An 18,985-nucleotide genomic window follows, 5' to 3' on the forward strand; every position below is an offset into this window, starting at 1 on the left:
GGGCTTTTGTGCGCATGTGGGAATGTGGGTAACTGAGTGTGTGTGTCTGTGGGTAGGATGTGTCTCTGTGTGGCGTGTGCATCTCTATAAGTGGGGTGTGTGTTGCTGTGCGCACACGCGCTTGCTTTGGCATGTAGTTCGTTTACCTCTGAGAGGGATATACATTTATGTGCGTCTGTGTTCTCGTCCATCAGCTGGAAGAAAGCATCCTTAACTGCTTCTTCCAACAACTATTTCAAGCTCCCAGAAAGATCTCCTTGACATAGTGGCCTTGCTCATTGCTAAGTACTATTTCTACCCTCATTTCCCTTTTTGAAGTAGCATCTCTCCTGTTCCCAATGGGAATAATCTGTCTCTTTAAGAGAGTAGCAATCTCTAGGTTCATGAAGGATCCTGGACCCATGAAATGCCAATCCATCGACTCTTCTCAGATGAGAGTTGCTCTGTGGGCCATGGGTAGTCAGTTAATGACTTAGAGAAATATCAAACTAGGTGGGAAAGAGGCTAAGGAGGCCTGGGTTTGAGTGAGATCAGAAGGTATTTTTGTATCGGCAAACAGTTCTATAAGGTGTCATATGGGACGGGGGCATGGAGCCTGGCCATAGTTTTCATACATAAGCTTTATGACACCTTTGTGGCTTTAACTGCACAAACAGAGCAACACATATGTGTTAGATCATAAAGACTGTACTGCTGGACGCCCTCTGATCACGCTGGTCAGAAGGCAACTGTCGCTGCTGCATGGAATGATCTATGGTGAGGAAACACTCAAGGACTCTCTGCTGGTTTGCATTTCCACATGGTCTGGCCATGGGCGACCAGTTTTTGACCCCACCTTTGGATTACCTTGAAGTACTTGTCCAGGATTTCACTGTAGTTGCTGCCTTTAGAGAACCAGCCGTCTGGAATGGTCTCTGCTTCCAGCCACTGGATGATGCGACGCCGGAGCTCATCGCGATGGGACTGATAGCAAACGACTGCAGGAAAGGGGGGAGGTCAACTGACGGTGAGGACCCCAGTGTCCCCCAGCACCCACCATGTGAGTGCGTCATCTCATTGCAGTCCCACAGCACTTAGGGAAACAGGATGACCACGCACATGCTACAGAGGAGTCAACCCAGGGCACATACTGGAAAGTGTCGAACCCAGGATTCAAGCTCGCATCTCTAAAAAATTTATGAAGATCAAGAATATTGAAACAGAAAGACTACGTTGCATAGGTGAGGGGGAAAAAAGTAAAGCAGCAAAATAAAGGTCATTTTCATTAACTTTAGGAAGCTGAGGGGGTGGGGGAAATCAATCAACAGAACAGCTCTCTTGGCCCAAAGATAAGGTAAAATAATACACGAATAAAGGAGAGCATTGCATTTCTTTATGCCACCGGATTTCTGATTCTCTCTGTATAGCTTTTCCTTCTCTCACCAACTGGGTCTATCAAAACTTTCTTCCACCTAAATTGTACACTGCCTGCATTATACTTTATTATACACAACAGAAAATGAGGCCAACGACGGGCCACGTTGAAGCCAGGCTCTGGACAGCTGTGTAGGCCACATGGGAACAACAGGTGGGCTGAGAGTTGGGTGGATGGGGAAGCAGGGAAGGGAAAGACTTGGCAAAAGGGAATTCCTGGAAGATAATACATGTTAGGATGTGCAAGAGGCACTGAGCCAGTGAATGAAAATCTGGGCACCTCTCCCCACTGTGCCACTTTCTAGCTGTGGGATTCAGGGAAATTCACCTGGTCTCTCTGAGCCTCAATCTCCTCATCTGTAAGGTAATTACAATAAAACCTACCTCACAAGGTTATTGTGAGGATTTAAAGAAATGTATATGCTAAAGGGGTCTGCATTTATAAATCACGATGAAATTTTACTTTTTATTCGTAGAAAATCACAGAAGAAATCTTACTAGCATTACAGATTCCCCCCTTTCTTAAAAAGTTGTGCCTCTGATTCTGCTCGTCCCCCGACAATAGGATATCTTGTAGATTCCCTGAAGGAAGGACTCAGTGACTTTCTGGTCCTTGCAGTTCAATCCTGACTCAGCAAAAATGCAAAACGCAGTCAACATTCTGACCCAACCCGATGCTTCAAATGACAAACACACAAAAAGCATGCAGATTTGCAGCTTTTCTGAGCTATGCTGACGGGTCACAGCTGTGGGTCACAGGGCTGACACGGAACTCTAGTGGTCTTCAGCAGGGATTGCAGAACACGAAGTTTCCATCACGAAGGGAATTTCCTCCCTAAGATGCACAGTGCATGGATGGGCCTTGAGAACATTATGTTTCGTGAAATAAGTCAGTCAGAAAAAGCTAAGCACCGTATGATTTCACTCATCTGTGGGATATAAAACTGAAACTCCTGAACACAAACAACAGTGGGGTGGTTGCCAGAGGGAAGGTGCTCGGGGGTAAAGGAGGTCCCAAGAGACGGTGGCAGGAGAAGATCTGACTTTGGGTGGTGAGCACACAGTGCAATATACAGATCTTGTAACATAGAAACCCACACCTGAAACCTATATATGTCCATGCTGACCAATGTCACCCCAATAAATGTAATAACATTTTTTTTTTTAAAAAAGATGCACACTGTGGAAAAACAGGCACTCACCTGGGCTGGCAGATGGACCTACAGATTTCTTTTCTGAAAGACAAAAGAAGATGCATAATGCAAAGTCAAGAAAAAGGAAAATGTTTATGTATTACTAGGATTAAAATGGCCCCACAGTAAGTGGCCACCTGTAACCTTTTCATCATTTTGTCTTAAGTCCTGTCTCCTTTCCTTCTTCCAAGATCCAAGTTTGGGGGGGGAAGGCGGTCTTTTCTTTCCTGCTTTGTTTGACATTTTGGGGCCACTGAGTTCCCTCCTGATCTCACACCTTGTCCTGCTAGATTGAGGGGTGGGGGAGGTCACTGGGACTATGAGATCTCATATGGAATCACTATGGAAACAGAGTGCAGACCAACATGTGGGAAACGGCCTCTTGTTTCTTCAGGGAAGTTTGAGGCTGAGACAGGTTAGGCAGGGCAGCGGCTAGGCCGGGGGCGAATGTCTAATTAGCAACAAGCATGGGGCCCCTTCCCTTTTAACCTTATGATAATGGTTTGAATGTAAAATAGAGGAAATATAATACTACCAGGGCTGAGAGGTACCCAAATTTTAAAAGCATGGGAAAAGTGAAATTTACCTGCTTTTTAAAAAGATACAGAATTCATTTAAACACTTCCTTATTATCATTGATTACTGATGTGGTTGCCTATCCACCATTCAGCTGCAGACAGAGCTGGAAGCCCCCTGGGGGTCTGATACAGGAAACCCTGGGCAGAAGCCTGGGCCATCCAGGAGGAACCCAGCAGGCTCATGGTGCCAAGAGGATATGCCTCCAAGAACCTGGGTGGTCTCCACGGCTTTGGGTGCTGTGGTCAGGGTGGAAAGGACTCCAGGTATCCCTGCCACACTGCTCTGCCTTCCTGGATCCCCAGTGAGCAGGGAGGGCACTCCGTACCTTTGCAGTGTCCGTCGTAGTCGACCTGGATTTTGGATCCAGTGAGGCAGGCATCTCGATGCAGCTCACAGTGGTTGAGGTAGGTCTTGCCGTTGCTGCCACACACAGGCCTCTTGTGAGGTTTGCATTGCTGAAACAGAGCTGGATGTTGGTGCAATCAAGGGTGCTGGCACACACACAGAGCATGCACACCCGAGCACACAGAGCCATCTCCTGAGGACTCCCCAACAGCAGCGACGGCCTCAGCAGTGGGAGCCTCAGCCCTGGCATCTGTGACCGTACCCCACTTAGTGTTGGAGGCACCTTATCACCTTGCAGCCCCATATGGCTCTGTGTGCTGATAGTGGGTCAGGGTCCTCTGCTATTCAGTGAAGAGACAGACTCCCCCTCCCTGCCACACCCCTCTCTGCCACACCCTTCCCTGACACACCCCTCCCTGCCACACCCCTCCCTGACATACCCCTCCCTGACACACCCCTCCCTGACACACCCCTCCCTGACAGACCCTCTCTGACACACCCCTCCCTGACACACTCCTCCCTGACAAACCCCTCCCTGCCACACCCCTCCCTGCCACAACCCTCCCTGACACACCCCTCCCTGACACACCCCTCCCTGACAGACCCTCCCTGACACACCCCTCCCTGACACACCCCTCCCTGACACACCCCTACCAAAGGAGCAGAAAGGGCATTTTATTAGAAGTCAGGAGTTTGGAATTTTCATCACTTTGCCATTTTGTAGTAAGTTACTCAATGTCTTCGGCTGATCTAAGATCCCTTAAAAGTCAGCATTCTATGACACAAAACAGCCAGAGCTGAGGGCTGGAAATGTGGAGACTGAAAAGCAGGCAAACGCCGCACGCCTTCTACTCTTCTGGGGTGGACCCTGAAGGATCTTTGCTCTCTTGCTTTGCTTGTACTTTGGGGCCATTTTGTTTTCCTCCCAATCTTACAACGCCTGCTGTGAGGCTGGGGGTTGGGGTGCCTGGATCTTTGTGAAGTATTACAGAGAATCATTATGAAAGAGGAAGTGGACTAAAGTTCACTTGGCAACTCGGCCCTACTTTGGCTATTTAAAGTGCCCTGGTCACAGGCAAGCTCAGTTTCTTAAGACTTTTGTGGTTTCTGAAAGGAGAGAGGGGGAAGCAAGTTCAGCTCGGACGTAATAAAGGCACCGAAGCAAGAAAGAGCAGATGTAGTGAAAGGAAACACAGGACACTGGAGCGGGAGGTAGCCCAAACTTTCCGATTTACAGACAAGAACACGAAAGCCGGAAAGACAAACTGCGCTTAACCAATACTCATGATTGAGTTCTTCTATGTGCTGGGCACGGGGCAAAGCCAAACACAGTCTCTGTCTTCATGGTATCCTGTGGCACTAGCTTGCTCAAAAATCACACAATTTTATGTGGCTGAGCTGAGACTAGACGCCAGGTTGCTGAACCCTAAGTCTGGGCGTAAGCCACCACACAGTGGCCAGCGCACCTCCAGTGAGGCCCTGCCAGGTCTCCAGCATATCTGTTTTCCTAATATCTAAACTGGAGGACTTCCTTTCTGGAGCAATGGGTCAGGATCCTTCCTCTGGGGACTCAATTGGGTGTATTTATTTGCACAGAGACAGATGCACTTCAGGCGTGGGTTGATTTGACAGAAAGGGGGGAAAGGGCACACATTCAGGGTATTTGTTTGCCTGAAGAGTGAGAACTGATCAGGATCCTGCTTATGAAAGAAGTATTTCTCGAAAGCTCACTTTGCTTTTTATGGTTCATTCAAAACCAAAGCAAACTAGAAAAACCTGCATTCTGTCTATTTTTTAAAATTTGCATATCCGAGTGGAAATCAATCCTACAGAAATAAAGGCAGCAGCATGTAAAGCGATTTGCATAAGGGTGTTGTTGTTCAGTGGGACCTGTCCATCTATAGGGAAATGATTGTGTAAATCTGGTGCGTTTATACCACTAAAGATCACGCATCTGTTAAAAAGTGAGTTACAACTATACATCCTGACCTGCAGGGCTTTCCACGATATATGCATGAGTACAAAACGCAAGTTGTGTATATACATATCTATAACTACATGTTATGATTCCATTTTTGTATGAAATAGAAGGAATCTCTCTACATGTGTATAGTAGCAAAGGAAAAAAAGTGAAACAAATACATGCCAATCTGTTAACCTGGATTTTGGATTAACTCAGATTGGTTAACTCAGACTAATGGGATTTGAAGGTTATGTGGAAGATTAATTTTATGTTTGCATAAATACCTGTACTTATTTGACTTACATAAAGCAATTATTCATTTTGTCATTTAAAAATCTTATAAAGCTAACCTTAAAAAAATCCCTGTATTCACATCTGATTTTTAACTCCTGGGATGAAAATTCCACTCTTTTCAGATAGACCAGGGGTGCTTTCATAAAGTCGATGACATTGTTGGCACTGCTGTGCCGACTGGCCGCTCCAACAAGGCAGCCCCACTAGCCTGGGCAGCTGTCCTCTGGCTCCTGACCTCAGGACTTACCTCAATGCAGAGGCAGGTGGGCTCTCCCTTCTCTGTGACTGCACATTCCCGGCCGGCTCCGCAAAACACATTGGCACAGATCTTGGATTTGCTCCTTAGTTCTTCCTAAAACACAAAATCATAAAAGAACACCATGTCACTGAAACGAACCCATGATGGGATGAACCAATGGTGGTGATTATGGTTCAAGCCCAGGGCTTGGTCTGGAGTCACAGGCTGAAGGGTCCTGATTAGCCACAAGCTGTCCCCTGCAGCCAGCACCAGCCTTGCCAGCACTGCTCCAGCCCAGGCCACCTACAAGTCTGTAAGATTGTTTCTTTAAGAACAAGAGCTCCTTTCTTGCATGCTCCCATTCTTGTAAGAACATTTATTGGTTAATATAATATTATCCATTATATGCCAACACTACACTAAGGAATGGAGATACAAAGGCACAGTCCTTGACCTCAAGGTGCTCTGTGACTCTCCGAAGAAACACAAATCAAGAGATCTTTAGAAAGCAATATGGAAGCACCAGGGGGCTGGAGGAGAGATGGAGGGCATGAACCAAGTGAGACTCTGAGATAGGGGGCCTTCACTGATTTCCAAAGGATGAGAAGAATAGACTAGGCAGAAATGGAAACTTTTTAAAAAATATTTTTATTGATTTCAGAGAGAGGAAGGGAGAAGATATAGATAGAAACATCAATGATGAGAGAGAATCATTGATCGGCTGCCCCCCGCACACCTCCTACTGGGGATCGAGCTGGCAACCTGGGCATGTGCCCTTGACTGGAATCCAACCTGGGACCCTTCAGTCTGCAGGCCGACACCCTATCCATTGAGCCAAACCAGCTAGGGCAGAAATGGAAATACATGAGAGAAATATGGCTATCTGAAAGACCAAAATCTCACTGAGTAGTGTTCAAAGCAAAAGAAGAATAGCCAAGCTATTGAAACATGGATCTGCTGTTATTTTATTTGGTCTAATTCAGCCCCTGTCCACATCTGCCTCTGGCTTCAAGACCAAGAGGGCCAAACCATCTGATAAGCAGTAGATACAGTGATGGCGAACCTTTTGAGCTCGGCGTGTCAGCATTTTGAAAAACCCTAACTTAACTCTGGTGCCGTGTCACATATAGAAATTTTTTGATATTTGCAACCATAGTAAAACAAAGACTTATATTTTTGATATTTATTTTATAAATTTAAATGCCATTTAACAAAGAAAAATCAACCCAAAAAATGAGTTCGCGTGTCACCTCTGACTTGTAACTTCACTGCAGTAGAACTAGCCTCAAAACACTTATGGTCAGATATTCCTGTGCAGACATATGCACTAGAACTGAAAAGGCAGGGAATGGCTCCAACCTATGCCTCTGAAAATGTGGGTGTTTGTAGTTATTCATCTGTCAGTGACACACTTGTTCTCTCGTGTTAATTGGCGACTAAAAGCCAGCCCCACCTCATTTGCCACTCAGGCCGGCAGTAGTGGAGGCTGAATGAAGGAGAATGGGATTCCTCCAGCCACTCTTCCTGACTGGCTGCACAGGCAGTCTCACCACAGGCCTCCGGCCTGCCCACCAGGGTGGCATTGGTTGTGCTAAAACCAACAAAGACGGCAGGAGTTGTGATGGGGTCATGGGACTGGCCATAGTTAAGGGTGGGGATGGAACCTGAGATTCTGCCCTTCGGGCCATGTCTACTGTGTCAAGCAGAGAACTCACACTCACAAACTCACTTCTTACAGTAAATTCTTATAGCTGGTGTTTTATATCCAAGAATAGGTCACAGAAAACAAAAAACAAAGTAGATATTGAGAGCTGAGGGGCTGTGTCCAATACAGCTGGTCTGCTGCCACCCGGAGGCTGCTTTGCAAACTTCAGGTTATTGTTTTCTCTCCTGAGCCAGCCTGCTTGTCATACAAGGCTCCCATTGGTCTAGAAACCCTCGCCATGTTCACATCTCATTGGTTCACGGGCTGTTGCCACACCCATTCTTTTTTGGATGTTGCTAAGGGGAATTCAATAAAGCTGGCAGGCAGGGAAGAAAAGAGGAAGTAATTCCCAGAAGGCTGGGAGGACTAGCTGTTGTTTCCTAAACCAGGAATAGCGATAAAATCAAACATATTCTCCAAGCAGAGCAGCCCTCTTGGAAACTGTGCCTGGGAATAGAAATCAGCTCTAAAAAAGAAGAGGAAAAGGCTATCGCTGAGCAGTGTAAAAAAAAAAAAAAATCTCAGATAAGACCCTATTTTCTCCTTTCCCTTTCAGGAAACAACCAGCTAACATATAATCGCGCGCGCGCGTGTGTGTGTGCGTGTGTGTGTCACATGAGGTACAGACACACAAATGCATAAAAAGCATGCTCAGACATATGCCTACACTTAAAGGCACACCAACACACAGCTCCATGGCAGACACCCACAGCCGTTAGCACTTATTAGCTGTGTTGTAACTGGTCACTTTAATACTTTGAGCCTCAGTTTTTTCCTCTCTATAATAGGGATCAAGACCAACCCTGCCCTGTGAAGATGAAATGAAATAACATATCTGGAAGTGCATCACAAACTGTAAAACAAATTGCCTATGGAAAGTGTTATTAATGTTAATGCTTATAGAGTTTACTGCAGAATAATAGCCGGTGGCTTTATGGAGCCTCTTTTTTATCTTCTGTTGTTGCTTTTAATGAGTACTAAAAAAAAAAAATCTTTTGGTTATAGGTTGAATTCAACCCAAGTCATTCATCAGAAATAGATCTCAAAAATCCATGTAAAGAAACAGATACTTTTTATTTAAAATATAGACTAATACTTGAATAATACAATTAAAATTCACAAAGTGTTTACATACATAAGATTTCCTCTTACTTTGTGAACAGCCCTGCAAGAACATGTATGTTATTAACCCCATTTTATAGACGAGAAAACTAAAGACCAGAAAGGTCAAGTAACTTCCCCAAGGCCCCAAAGCGAAAAATGAAAGGAATTAGGATTCTAACCCACATCCACAGACAAGAGATGATTAAGCTCCCATTTATAAATATCTGGTACCCTGCTGTGAGATTTTTACTATACATTATCTTAGTTAAGCTCTATAACAATGCCATCAGTTTGACACCATAATCCCCATTTTACAGATGAGGGTTCTGAGCCTTATAGGTTAAATAACCAGAAAGTGGAAGATTCTACCCAATATAAAGGAAAAGTTCTTCTACATTTATTTTCATACCCAGAAGATTTAAGGTTAAGGAAATTATAATGAGGGTGTGATTTGCATAACTAGAAAATGTCAGGAGAAAGTGCTTAACACTGCGTCAGAGTTAGATTTGAATCCCTATGTTCCACCTCTGCTCCTCAGTTGCCCTGGTCACGCCTGTGCACAGTGATAACACTGATCCCTGTGAGGGCTGTGTGAGATTAAATGAGATGTACCACATGTCGCAGAGAGCCTGCTATACAACTGAAAGTGGCCATCATGACAGTGCAAAACCGGTGCTCAGGCAGTTTTTCCTCAGAGATGCTGTTACCACTTTGGGCTGTCACATCCCCACCCTCCTCCCTTACACCAGAATGACAATCCTGAGAGTAGGTGGACCAACTAAATGGGAAAATCAAAGGGCCTACCGACCCTTGTGGCCCTGTTTGAAGACCACAGAGAAATGCAGGTGGTGCATCTGTCAATAGGTGGCAATCTCTCTCTTTGTCTCACAGAGCCAAGAGCTGCAATGCAGAGTGCAGCCCTGGCTCCTGCAGCGCCTCCCAGCTCTTCCCTGCCAGATGTGGTGAGGAGGTGGGACACTGGGGTTCGTGCCCTGCAGGCACAGGCAGCAGGAACCAAGAACTGGGGGAAAAATGTCTTACCTGAAGCCCTCAGGGTCGTCCCCAATCCCTCCCAATCACAGGCATGCTTTCATGCAGAAATCAACAATGAAGACAAGCCCTTCCCAAGTTCCATCTTCTCTGGGAGCAGGGGTGGCGAGAGCATTCCCAAAGCTTCTGGGAAGTTCCTTCGGGTGGTAGGCGGTTTTACCCATCTGCCGAGTGACTGATTCTAAGGGAGGGAGAACGCCTTGAGATGTTCATGGCAGGAACACGCTCATGGGAAGTGTGGAGCGTGGCGAGGAAGAGAGAGAGGAGGTAGGGCGACAGGTCTCGCCAGCTGACCTGGTGGGAGTGAGGACCTTGGGAAGTTTGGAATGGGGCCAGAGATGTGATGATGTGGTGTTTGGAATACTGTGTCTGGTCCCATCCAACTTGGGAATTCTGACTCCACGTGCGGGGCAGCCTGGATGGAGAGAGGCTGGAGGCAGGGGAACCTGCCAGGCATAAGGCAGAGATCTTGTGGGGGTGACAATGGACGAGGGCCCGATGCTCATATTCATTAGAGCACCTGCACCGAGAGAGGCTCCTTACAGAGAAGTCTCTGTCCTCACACGTCTGTGCAGGTTTCCATACAACAGATGGGGAGGAAAGGAAGATTCAGAAAAGCTCTATGATATACAGAGACCATATGACTAGTGCGAGCTGAGTCAGGCTTAGAACACAGGTCAGCCTGACCCCAGAGCCTCGATATTCTTTTATCAAGAGCAGCAAGGGAGTGAGCCTCGGAGAGAGGGTACAGCTCCAAGAGCAGGCACAGAGAGAGGTCACGGATATACACACCCGTCGGTCTGAATACACTTGTGAGAGTATAATTGATTGGGGAGAGGGGGTGTATTCTGGAAGTGTAGACACCCTGATATGATAAAAATCAATAAATACTTGTTCCCAATGGAGAAACACCAGGTTTCTAGTTTTATCCGTCTGCATCACCTCCCTGACTGGCTCTGTGTTGTTTGCAGTAAGTATTGCAAGCCATGCCCTGGGAATTTGGTCCCTTGGTTAAGTTTCACAATGCAGACTTCTCTTGGTAAAGGCTGACAGGGAAGATTGCTGACTTTTACAGGAAAAAACCTCCCCTCTGAGCAACTGTCAGCACTGCATGGTAATAAATGATACTTTATATTTGTACCATAATATTGATTAGTCTGTAACTTTGACTATCATTTTTTATTCTCAAAACCTTCAAGGATAGGCAGGCAGGGGTTATCTCTACGGCCGTTCCAGATGTAACATCCTATGATGAAGAAGAAACCGAGACTTGTGGACGGCTATATGTGATTGGTCCAAGACCTCATGGGGCTCCATGTGAGGTCTCCAGACTTTAATCCAGCTCTTTCCACTACACCACTTTGCTTTCTTTACAAATCAAAGCTAGACTGGATCCACGGTCTAAAAAAACAGTAATTATTTTTGCAACTGAAAAAGCAAGTTATTTGCCAAACCACCACTAGAGGTGCTATTGTGTCTGAGTCTTTGGGCCCACCAGCAGTAAGTCTGAACATGAAATGCACTTTGAATGTTAAGTCTTCTGAAGTAAAACAATTTCTGGAAGAACAATGTGTTTTGGTAAGGGAGGGAGCTTATAAGCAAAGGCATAAAACTACATCTTCATATACTATCAACTACGGACGTGAACTGGGTCAGCTCTGTGCCTTTCATCCTTTTCCTCCTTCCTAACTTTTCTTTTTGAAAAAATAAAAACAGCCCTTACATATGCCAAGGTGGAATTTTGGCTCCACTTGCCACTATTCTGTGACAGAGCAGCTTTGTTGACGTGAGAAAGGCTCTCCTTGCTTTGCCAGAATTAGTCATGGAAACTTACAGAAACACCAGGGCTCCTCAGATTTGCACAGCATCATGGAGTTGGGGACAAAGGAACTCACAGAACTGCGGATAGCAGGAGAGCGCGGTGGGGGTAGGGTGGGATGCTGGCTGCCCCCAGGAGGCCCTTCTGGAATGGAACCTAGTAGCCCAGACCTGAGAAAGCCAAGGAGAAAGCAAAACCACTTTAGGACCTTACAGTCTACCTGGAGCACCATGGGACCTTGCTCGAGTTCTCTAATTCCTTTCCCTGAAAAGAAGTTGTTGGCGCACGCTACATATTCCAGGTAAAGAGGAAGGAGTGGTGATTTCTAGCAGATGTCCCGATGCACTTGGCAGCAGGCACTGCATTTGCATGGTCTCGTCCCCCTATGTGTTCACAACCCATCCCTCAATCTATAGTTTATGCACCAGAGCCAGGTCCAGGTTTTGTGGGGTCTGAAGCTTACAATATTTGAGGGGTTCGCCTTAAGAAAAAGGATGCTTGCCCTAGCCCTAGTTGGTTTGGCTCAGTGGATTGAGCATCTGTCTGTGGACTGAAGGGTCCCAGGTTTGATTCCTGGTCAGGCACATGCCCAGGTTGCAGGCTCGATCCACCTTAGGGGGCATACAGGAGGCAGCCAATCAATGATTCTCTCTCATCATTGATGTTTCTATCTCCCTCTCCCTCTCCCTGCCTCTCTGAAATCAATAAAAATATATTTAAAAAACAAAAACAAACAAAAAAAAGCAAAAGAATGCTTAACGATGACTGCAAAATTGGGCACAGGGCCATGGATGGGCCTTGTAAGTAACAGGTCTGAAACTGAAGCTTAATTAGCTTCACTGTAAGCCAGACTGTCCACCTACCCTGCATTTTCTTCCTAAACGAGAAAGCTCTGCACCGCTAGTCTATTAGTCGGAACCTTGTTTAATATTTTATGCACATATAGCTTATCTCAAGTAGACTAAGCGCTTGCACATTTTGGCTTCCCACAGACCCACCACATTGTCCTGCCTGAGAAAATGCTTAATGAACGTTCCTACACTAAATGTCATTTGAGGTCCATTCAGATCAGTGTCAGTGTCAGTGGCCAGTGACAATGGCATTTGGGATGTCTGGAGGAAGGGGTGGGCTTTATGACATCAAAATAAGGGATGCATTACCCCAGAGGATTCGCTTTAAGATAAAAATGTCTATTATAGACTTGTCACTCAAGAATGATCCAGTTGTCCTTTCTGTTGATGTCTGCCTCTATCACAGCTTATGAGATAACATGCCCCTCACCCTTTCACTCATGTGATAATATATGGTGTGCCTGAAAATTACTATCAAATTTCAAATGGGACAAAGCTGTTTACCTTAACCAGTCTTTATTGTGTGACAGATTCTGTCACATTCTCTAAGTGTCTGCCTGAAGCACCTTGTCAGACTGAAGCACCTAAAGTACCACCTCCACAGAGAAGCCCTTTCTCTGCAACCCCTCTCTCCATAGACTAGGTCTTTCTTGACGTGGCCCAGACCCAGCTCAGCCACCTGGGTGCTTGGCTTCTCCATAGCGCTAAGTTCTGTTGTCTGTGATGGTCTTGTCCAGTCCTAGCAGAAGTATACAGCAGCATCTAGTAAGCACTTACAGAGTTAGAGTTACGCTAGGCACTTCATACAGGACTGAGAACCATCTCACAAGGGTCTAAGACAGCGGTTCTCAACCTGTGGGTAGCGACCCCTTTGGGGGTGGAACGACCCTTTCACAGGGGTCGCCTAAGACCATCGGAAAACACATATATAATTACATATTGTTTTTGTGATTAATCACTATGCTTTAATTATGTTCAATTTGTAACAATGAAAATACATCCTGTGTATCAGATGTTTACATTACGATTCATAACAGTAGCAAAATGACAGTTATGAAGTAGCAACGAAAATAATTTTATGGTTGGGGGTCACCACAACATGACGGTCGCGGCATTAGGAAGGTTGAGAACCACTGGTCTAGGAGGTTGGAGGATGCATCCCTATTGGCAGGGAGAAGACTGTGGCTCTGGATCGTCTCCAGCACCTGAGGAGGGTGTTTCTGCTCTCGTACCTTCAGGTCCTGGTCCTCAATGATGAGCTGGGGTGTCTCCCCGGGGAGTGCCATGCTGTTTCCTCAACTCAGGCACATCCAGTGACTCCACTCTTACTGAACGTTCCCCAAGATCTCTCTATAGTCCTAAGTGTTATCCCTGGGAGTGCCCGAGATATTCCATTAGTCTTCCTAAAGAGTGCTTTTTGCAAGTCCCCCAGTTTCGAAAATTCACCCCCTAGCTTTTCCAGAACACCTGGTTGGTGGCGTGAGGACAGAAAGGGGGGCGGGGGCTTTTAGGTCAGACCACTTTCTGCCCTGAATTAGCCTGTTAGGTCTGAGCATAGTATTCATTTTCCGTTCTCCAACTGTCTACCTAAGACTTGCCCATATGAAGGACAAAGTAGGGCTAGAGAGAGTCCTCCAGTCTTCAGGAAAGGACAGGCAGGTAATTTAACCCATCAGAAAGCATGTTTGTGATGAGTGCCTATAACAACAAAACAAGAATAATAGGTCTGTGACCAGCATGGTGCAAGCTCTATGGCACACACTCGAAAGGAGTGGTCTCAGCCTTGGCAAAAGTCTCTAACCTCGTCAGGGCGATGGCGCTAACAGGCCAATGCAGTCCTGGAGGAGATGGGGCTGACCCCAGGAGGTGGGGCTTCATGGACGAACTGGGACTTGAGCTGAGCCCCGAGGAATGGTAGGATTGGGATGGAAACCCTGTAGGTTTTGAGCAGGAGGGTTTTAAGAATAGTTTGGCAGTGGTACATGGGAAGAAATGGGCAAGGAGGAATTAATTGGAGGCACAAGGAAATCAGCTAGAAAGAGCCTGGGGATGAGAGTCTCGTGTAGGGTGTGGCAGAGAAGGAAGGAATCCAAGAGAAATTTCTGAAGAACAAGGAGATCTGGCAACATACTGGCAAGAGAGAAGTGGGGAAGGAGAGAATGGGGGAATCTGCCAAGATCTTTGGCTTCGAGGGCCTGGAAGGTTGTTGGTGTATCTCAGAGATGGAGCTCTGGGAAGGGCCACGTGAGGGAGGGGCAGGCAATGATGCATCAGTAATGGGCATAGGTCTCCGGAGATGTAAAACATTCCACTGACAGTTGAAAATAAAGGACTAGAGATACACATCTGGACATCATCCGTGTCAGAGTGAGAAATGCAGCCAAGAGAACAAATGAGCTCAGGAGGAACGGGTGGGAATGGAGGGATGAGGGCAGCTGAGGAGACGAAGGGACAGGACGTGCGCAGAGAGGAGCAAGGAGAGCAGACTGCCACCAGCCCTCTTGGGGTCTCCTCGGGGCAGATGCAACACCTGGCCAGGTTACAGGGCTTGGCAAGCAGCGTCAGGTTGGAATTCAGCCTCCCTCACCTTCTCATGTAGTGAACAGCCTGCACAACCGTATGAGGGCTCCGACAGTGAAGCAGCCAAGAAAGCAGAGTAGGCACATTCAGAAAACTGGGAGCAAAACCAGGAAATCTAGAGAGCGCCAAGAAATGCATGATGAGTGCCATTATATGAGAAATGATTTGGCAAACGTTGGGATGAGACCCTTCCTCTTCCCCGCAAAAAGCCTTTAAACTTCTGCTAAAACCTGAACCAGTAACCCAGAGAACAGACCAGACAGTGGTAGTGAGGTTCCATGTAAAGAGAACTGGTGCAGAAATCTAGAGACAGGCCCTGACATATAACTAACTGCCTGTAACACACTGTGTGGCTTAGGGCAAGATGCTTGACCTCTCTGGTCCTCAGTTTTCCCATCCATAAAAAGCTGGGGGAGGGGGGGTTGTAAATGATGTCAAAGTCCCTTAAACCGTTAGGATTCTCTTAACTAGAAAGCACAGGAATTTACCATTTCAGATGTTCTTGAATATCAAACTTTATTCTCCCAGGGAAGCTAACCCAAATGCCCAAACTAAAGAGACTGTTTACATATAGAGCCTCGTGAGGGTATTTCAGGGGTTTTGCTGAGTTTGGGCTGAGGAATTAAAATTGGCTTTCACAGTCAAAGAATTTTCATAAGAAATGCCTTTTCATTCCCTCCTGGATCGTGGCAGAGGAAATCAGGGAGCAGTAATGGGACCCCAATTGAGTGGCCTTATTTCACTAACCAGTTAACTGCTTGGAACCCTCTACTCCCCTGGAATGCCATTAATAACCTTTTTATTCTATTTGTGTTTGCCTTGCAAGAAAAAAGGAAAGAGAAGAAGGGAGAGAATGGTTAAAGGAAATTCACATGAGATTCACAGTTCTTCATTCCTGCCAAGAACCTGTCACTGAAGTATGTCTGGGACTGCCAGGGCTCACATTTACTCAGCATTCAGGATCTAATTATTTCCACATGTAGTTCAAGGAGAATGGTTGATTAAAAGTAAAAAAAAGAGAGAGAGAGAAAACCCCACACCTAAATCCCAATACCCTCAACTAAAGGAGGGAGACAGCTCTGGGGCAGCTGTGGGAGACGGTCTCCTGCAGTGCCTGCCACATCTGGACCAACATTCCTACAAGCCAACCTTCCATTTCCCCCAGCTTCCCAAGCCCGGAAACAGATAGGATTCACATTCATGGGCTTCTGAATAGAATGTAATATTTACTCCCCTGCTTCGGTGGGATGCAGGTGAGATACGGATATGGCCTAAGAGCTACGAGTTCTCTCCACCCTTTTGTCCCAGGGGTCAACTGAATTTAGGTAGCCCCTAGGTAGCTCCTGATACACACACCTACTAGGGAACAAATCCACTGATTCATTAACATTGAGTACCTTCTCTAATCGGGGAATAGTCCCCCCACCTCCGTGGCTCCTTTCCATTATCCCAGTTTGTGCATGGCTCCCCTTAAAACTGAAGGCTATCGTTTCTCCAAGGTGATTCACATGAGGTGGCACTGATTCAAATGCCTGACACCGTCGCCTACTGGCATCTTATTGGCCACATTTAACAAGGCCTTTGGCACGAAGCTCAGAGTCTTCTCTCCCCCTTGGCCTCTTCACCTCCAGTAACTCTCGCTACACAGGAGCATCAGCTGTGCATATGGGTAGAGCAGGTAGCCACAGCATATTTAAGTCACAAGCAGACTAAAATAAAAGATATAGGACTCCTGAGGTTCTACCTTTTGAAATGGGAACTCATTACCCTTTGAAAATGTCAGCACCGTTAGGTATTGTTAGATGCTCCCTTAACCTTCAGATGGGAGGAGAATGTCCTACGAGACCAGCTAAAAAGATGTCACCACCTGGAAAGTCTGATTTTTTGTCTGGATTGCACAAATTCTTCCTGTCCTTCACGGCTTAGCTCAAGTTACACCACTCCATCCTCTGTGACCTTTCCTTTTGATTGATATGAATTCCTTCTTCCTTCCATGAATTCTCATTCCACTTTGAACTCATTTTAATCACTTTTTAAAATTTTAATTGATTGTACAGATTTTATCTTCCCAGCTGAACTCTAAGTTCCTAGAGGACAGGATTATATTTTAGAGTTCTTTCACAGGTCCCAGCATAGCGCCCTGTGCCATCCATCAACCTTTGCTGAAAGCATGAAAGGGCTGCCCTGAGGACTTGAAGCAGGGGCTGAAAACAGATCCTGTGCCAACTCCTCTTCTGGGGCTGCCCCCTTCCAGGACCAGTCTTTTGGGGGAAATACCCTACAGGCCCCACCTTTCCCCACCAGGCCATAAATATTCAGCCTGAAAATTCACTAATTAGAGATTGTCTTAGACCCATAGAAAGACATTGGTGTGTGTGTGTGTGTGTGTGTGTGTGTGTGTGTGTGTGCACGCGCACGTGCACATGTTGGTAAAGTGGACAGGAGAGCAGTGGGGATACTGAAATGGCTTCCAGTCATTTCTTTTGTCCATCAGCAATGTAACACCTAGCTGACAGGCTGTGGGAAGGAGAAATTGGTGGAGAGAAAGAGGGTAGAAGATGAGGTAATGTGGGAATGTGAAAATTGGGTGAGACTCTGGAGTGTAGGGGGTGGCCTAGACAGGGCGAAGTGGAAATAAAGAGAACGAAGTGAGAAGAGGCCAAGAGAAATCATGAAATAGGCTTGTTATCCAAGGCAGCTGCTTTGTGTTAACTCTTCCCAGGAACCCCACCCCTACATCGTCCTATGAGGTAGAAGGGAGGCCAGTTGGTCAGTCTCCCTAGACCAGAAAAACAAGCTTCTTCCCTTGTCCTATCCCTCCCCACCCCTAGAATGTCCCAGGGTCTCCAACCACTCCCCTCTGGCTCATCCTTGCAGTGGGCTGCCAGGGACGGGTGAGGTTTTAGTCGTGCCCAAGTGGTTTATTTCCTCTGGGGCTGGACACCTTCAAAGGAACTGTGATGTCCCACCAAGAGCTAAGACAATTTGACAGATGGAGGGGTCAAGGTGGTTGGGTGGGGCTAGCAGGGAGGTCAGGGAGATTGGAACACAATGGAGCAGAGAGACCCAGAGACCCAGCACAGCCAAGCAGCATGAGTCTCCACTCTAAAAACAGGGACAAAGCCCTGAGAACCTTTGGGGACAGTGTGGCTGCAAAGCAGCCATCAAGTTTCTAGCAACTTGGCAATTATTTCCTGGCCTGAGGAATGCAGAAGGGGTTAAAACCCAGCAAGAACTCCAGGCTAAATGAAGTCTCCATATGTGTGTCTCAGTATGGTTCTAGGAGAAGCAGACAGATGCAATTAGAAGTTCTCAGACACTGTGTTGCCATGGCAACTGCTGGCCAGGAGAAAAGTGGGGAAAACCAGGAGTCCGAGGAATAGTTTTCCAAAGAAATGCCAGAGGCAGGTGGTGTTCATCACCCTCAGGCTCCACAGGGAGGGCTTGTGCCTCCAGTGACTCTTAAGGAACCTCTCAACTCCCCTGCACCCCCCTCTCCCTCTGCGCCCCACCCCCATACACATCCAGGACAATTCCAAATGCAAATGAAGGGCTCCCTTAGGATGGAGGAGTGTGTACCTGTGATGTTGCTCTCTGGGTGACCTCTGGTCCCAGGGGCTTTCTAGATCTGAGTCTGAGGATCAGTGAAGGAAACTGCAAGCTTAATTTACATGTCACCATGGGACCCAGTTTCTCCAGGTGGAGGGGATGCTGGATTGGTGCTGCAGGGCAAACAGGGGTTTGTGAGCTTGAGTGGGAGAAGATCTGAGCATATATTTTATCAGCCAAACTGGGACTTTTTCCAGACTAAAGGAGGACCTTTTAAATAGACTTGGACAACAGGCAAACTG

The 18,985-nt window shown here is 46.6% G+C and overlaps 1 protein-coding gene across 1 annotated transcript in view; it reads right to left on the bottom strand.

Annotated features, from left to right (window-relative positions):
• Positions 1-18,985, bottom strand: part of FSTL1 (follistatin like 1) — a 55,386-nt gene that overhangs the window by 13,340 nt on the left and 23,061 nt on the right. Inside the window, exons 3-6 of the mRNA XM_070406274.1 lie at positions 6,035-6,139; positions 3,511-3,640; positions 2,616-2,648; positions 847-977 (exon numbers count right to left, since the gene is read on the bottom strand). Coding sequence (XP_070262375.1) covers positions 847-977; positions 2,616-2,648; positions 3,511-3,640; positions 6,035-6,139 — 399 coding nt within the window. The remainder of the gene's footprint in view (positions 1-846; positions 978-2,615; positions 2,649-3,510; positions 3,641-6,034; positions 6,140-18,985) is intronic.

The sequence above is a fragment of the Myotis yumanensis genome, unplaced genomic scaffold, assembly GCF_028538775.1.
Source record: "Myotis yumanensis isolate MYYU_CA2020_CCGP unplaced genomic scaffold, mMyoYum1.0.hap1 SCAF_2, whole genome shotgun sequence".
Taxonomy (NCBI): domain Eukaryota; kingdom Metazoa; phylum Chordata; class Mammalia; order Chiroptera; family Vespertilionidae; genus Myotis; species Myotis yumanensis.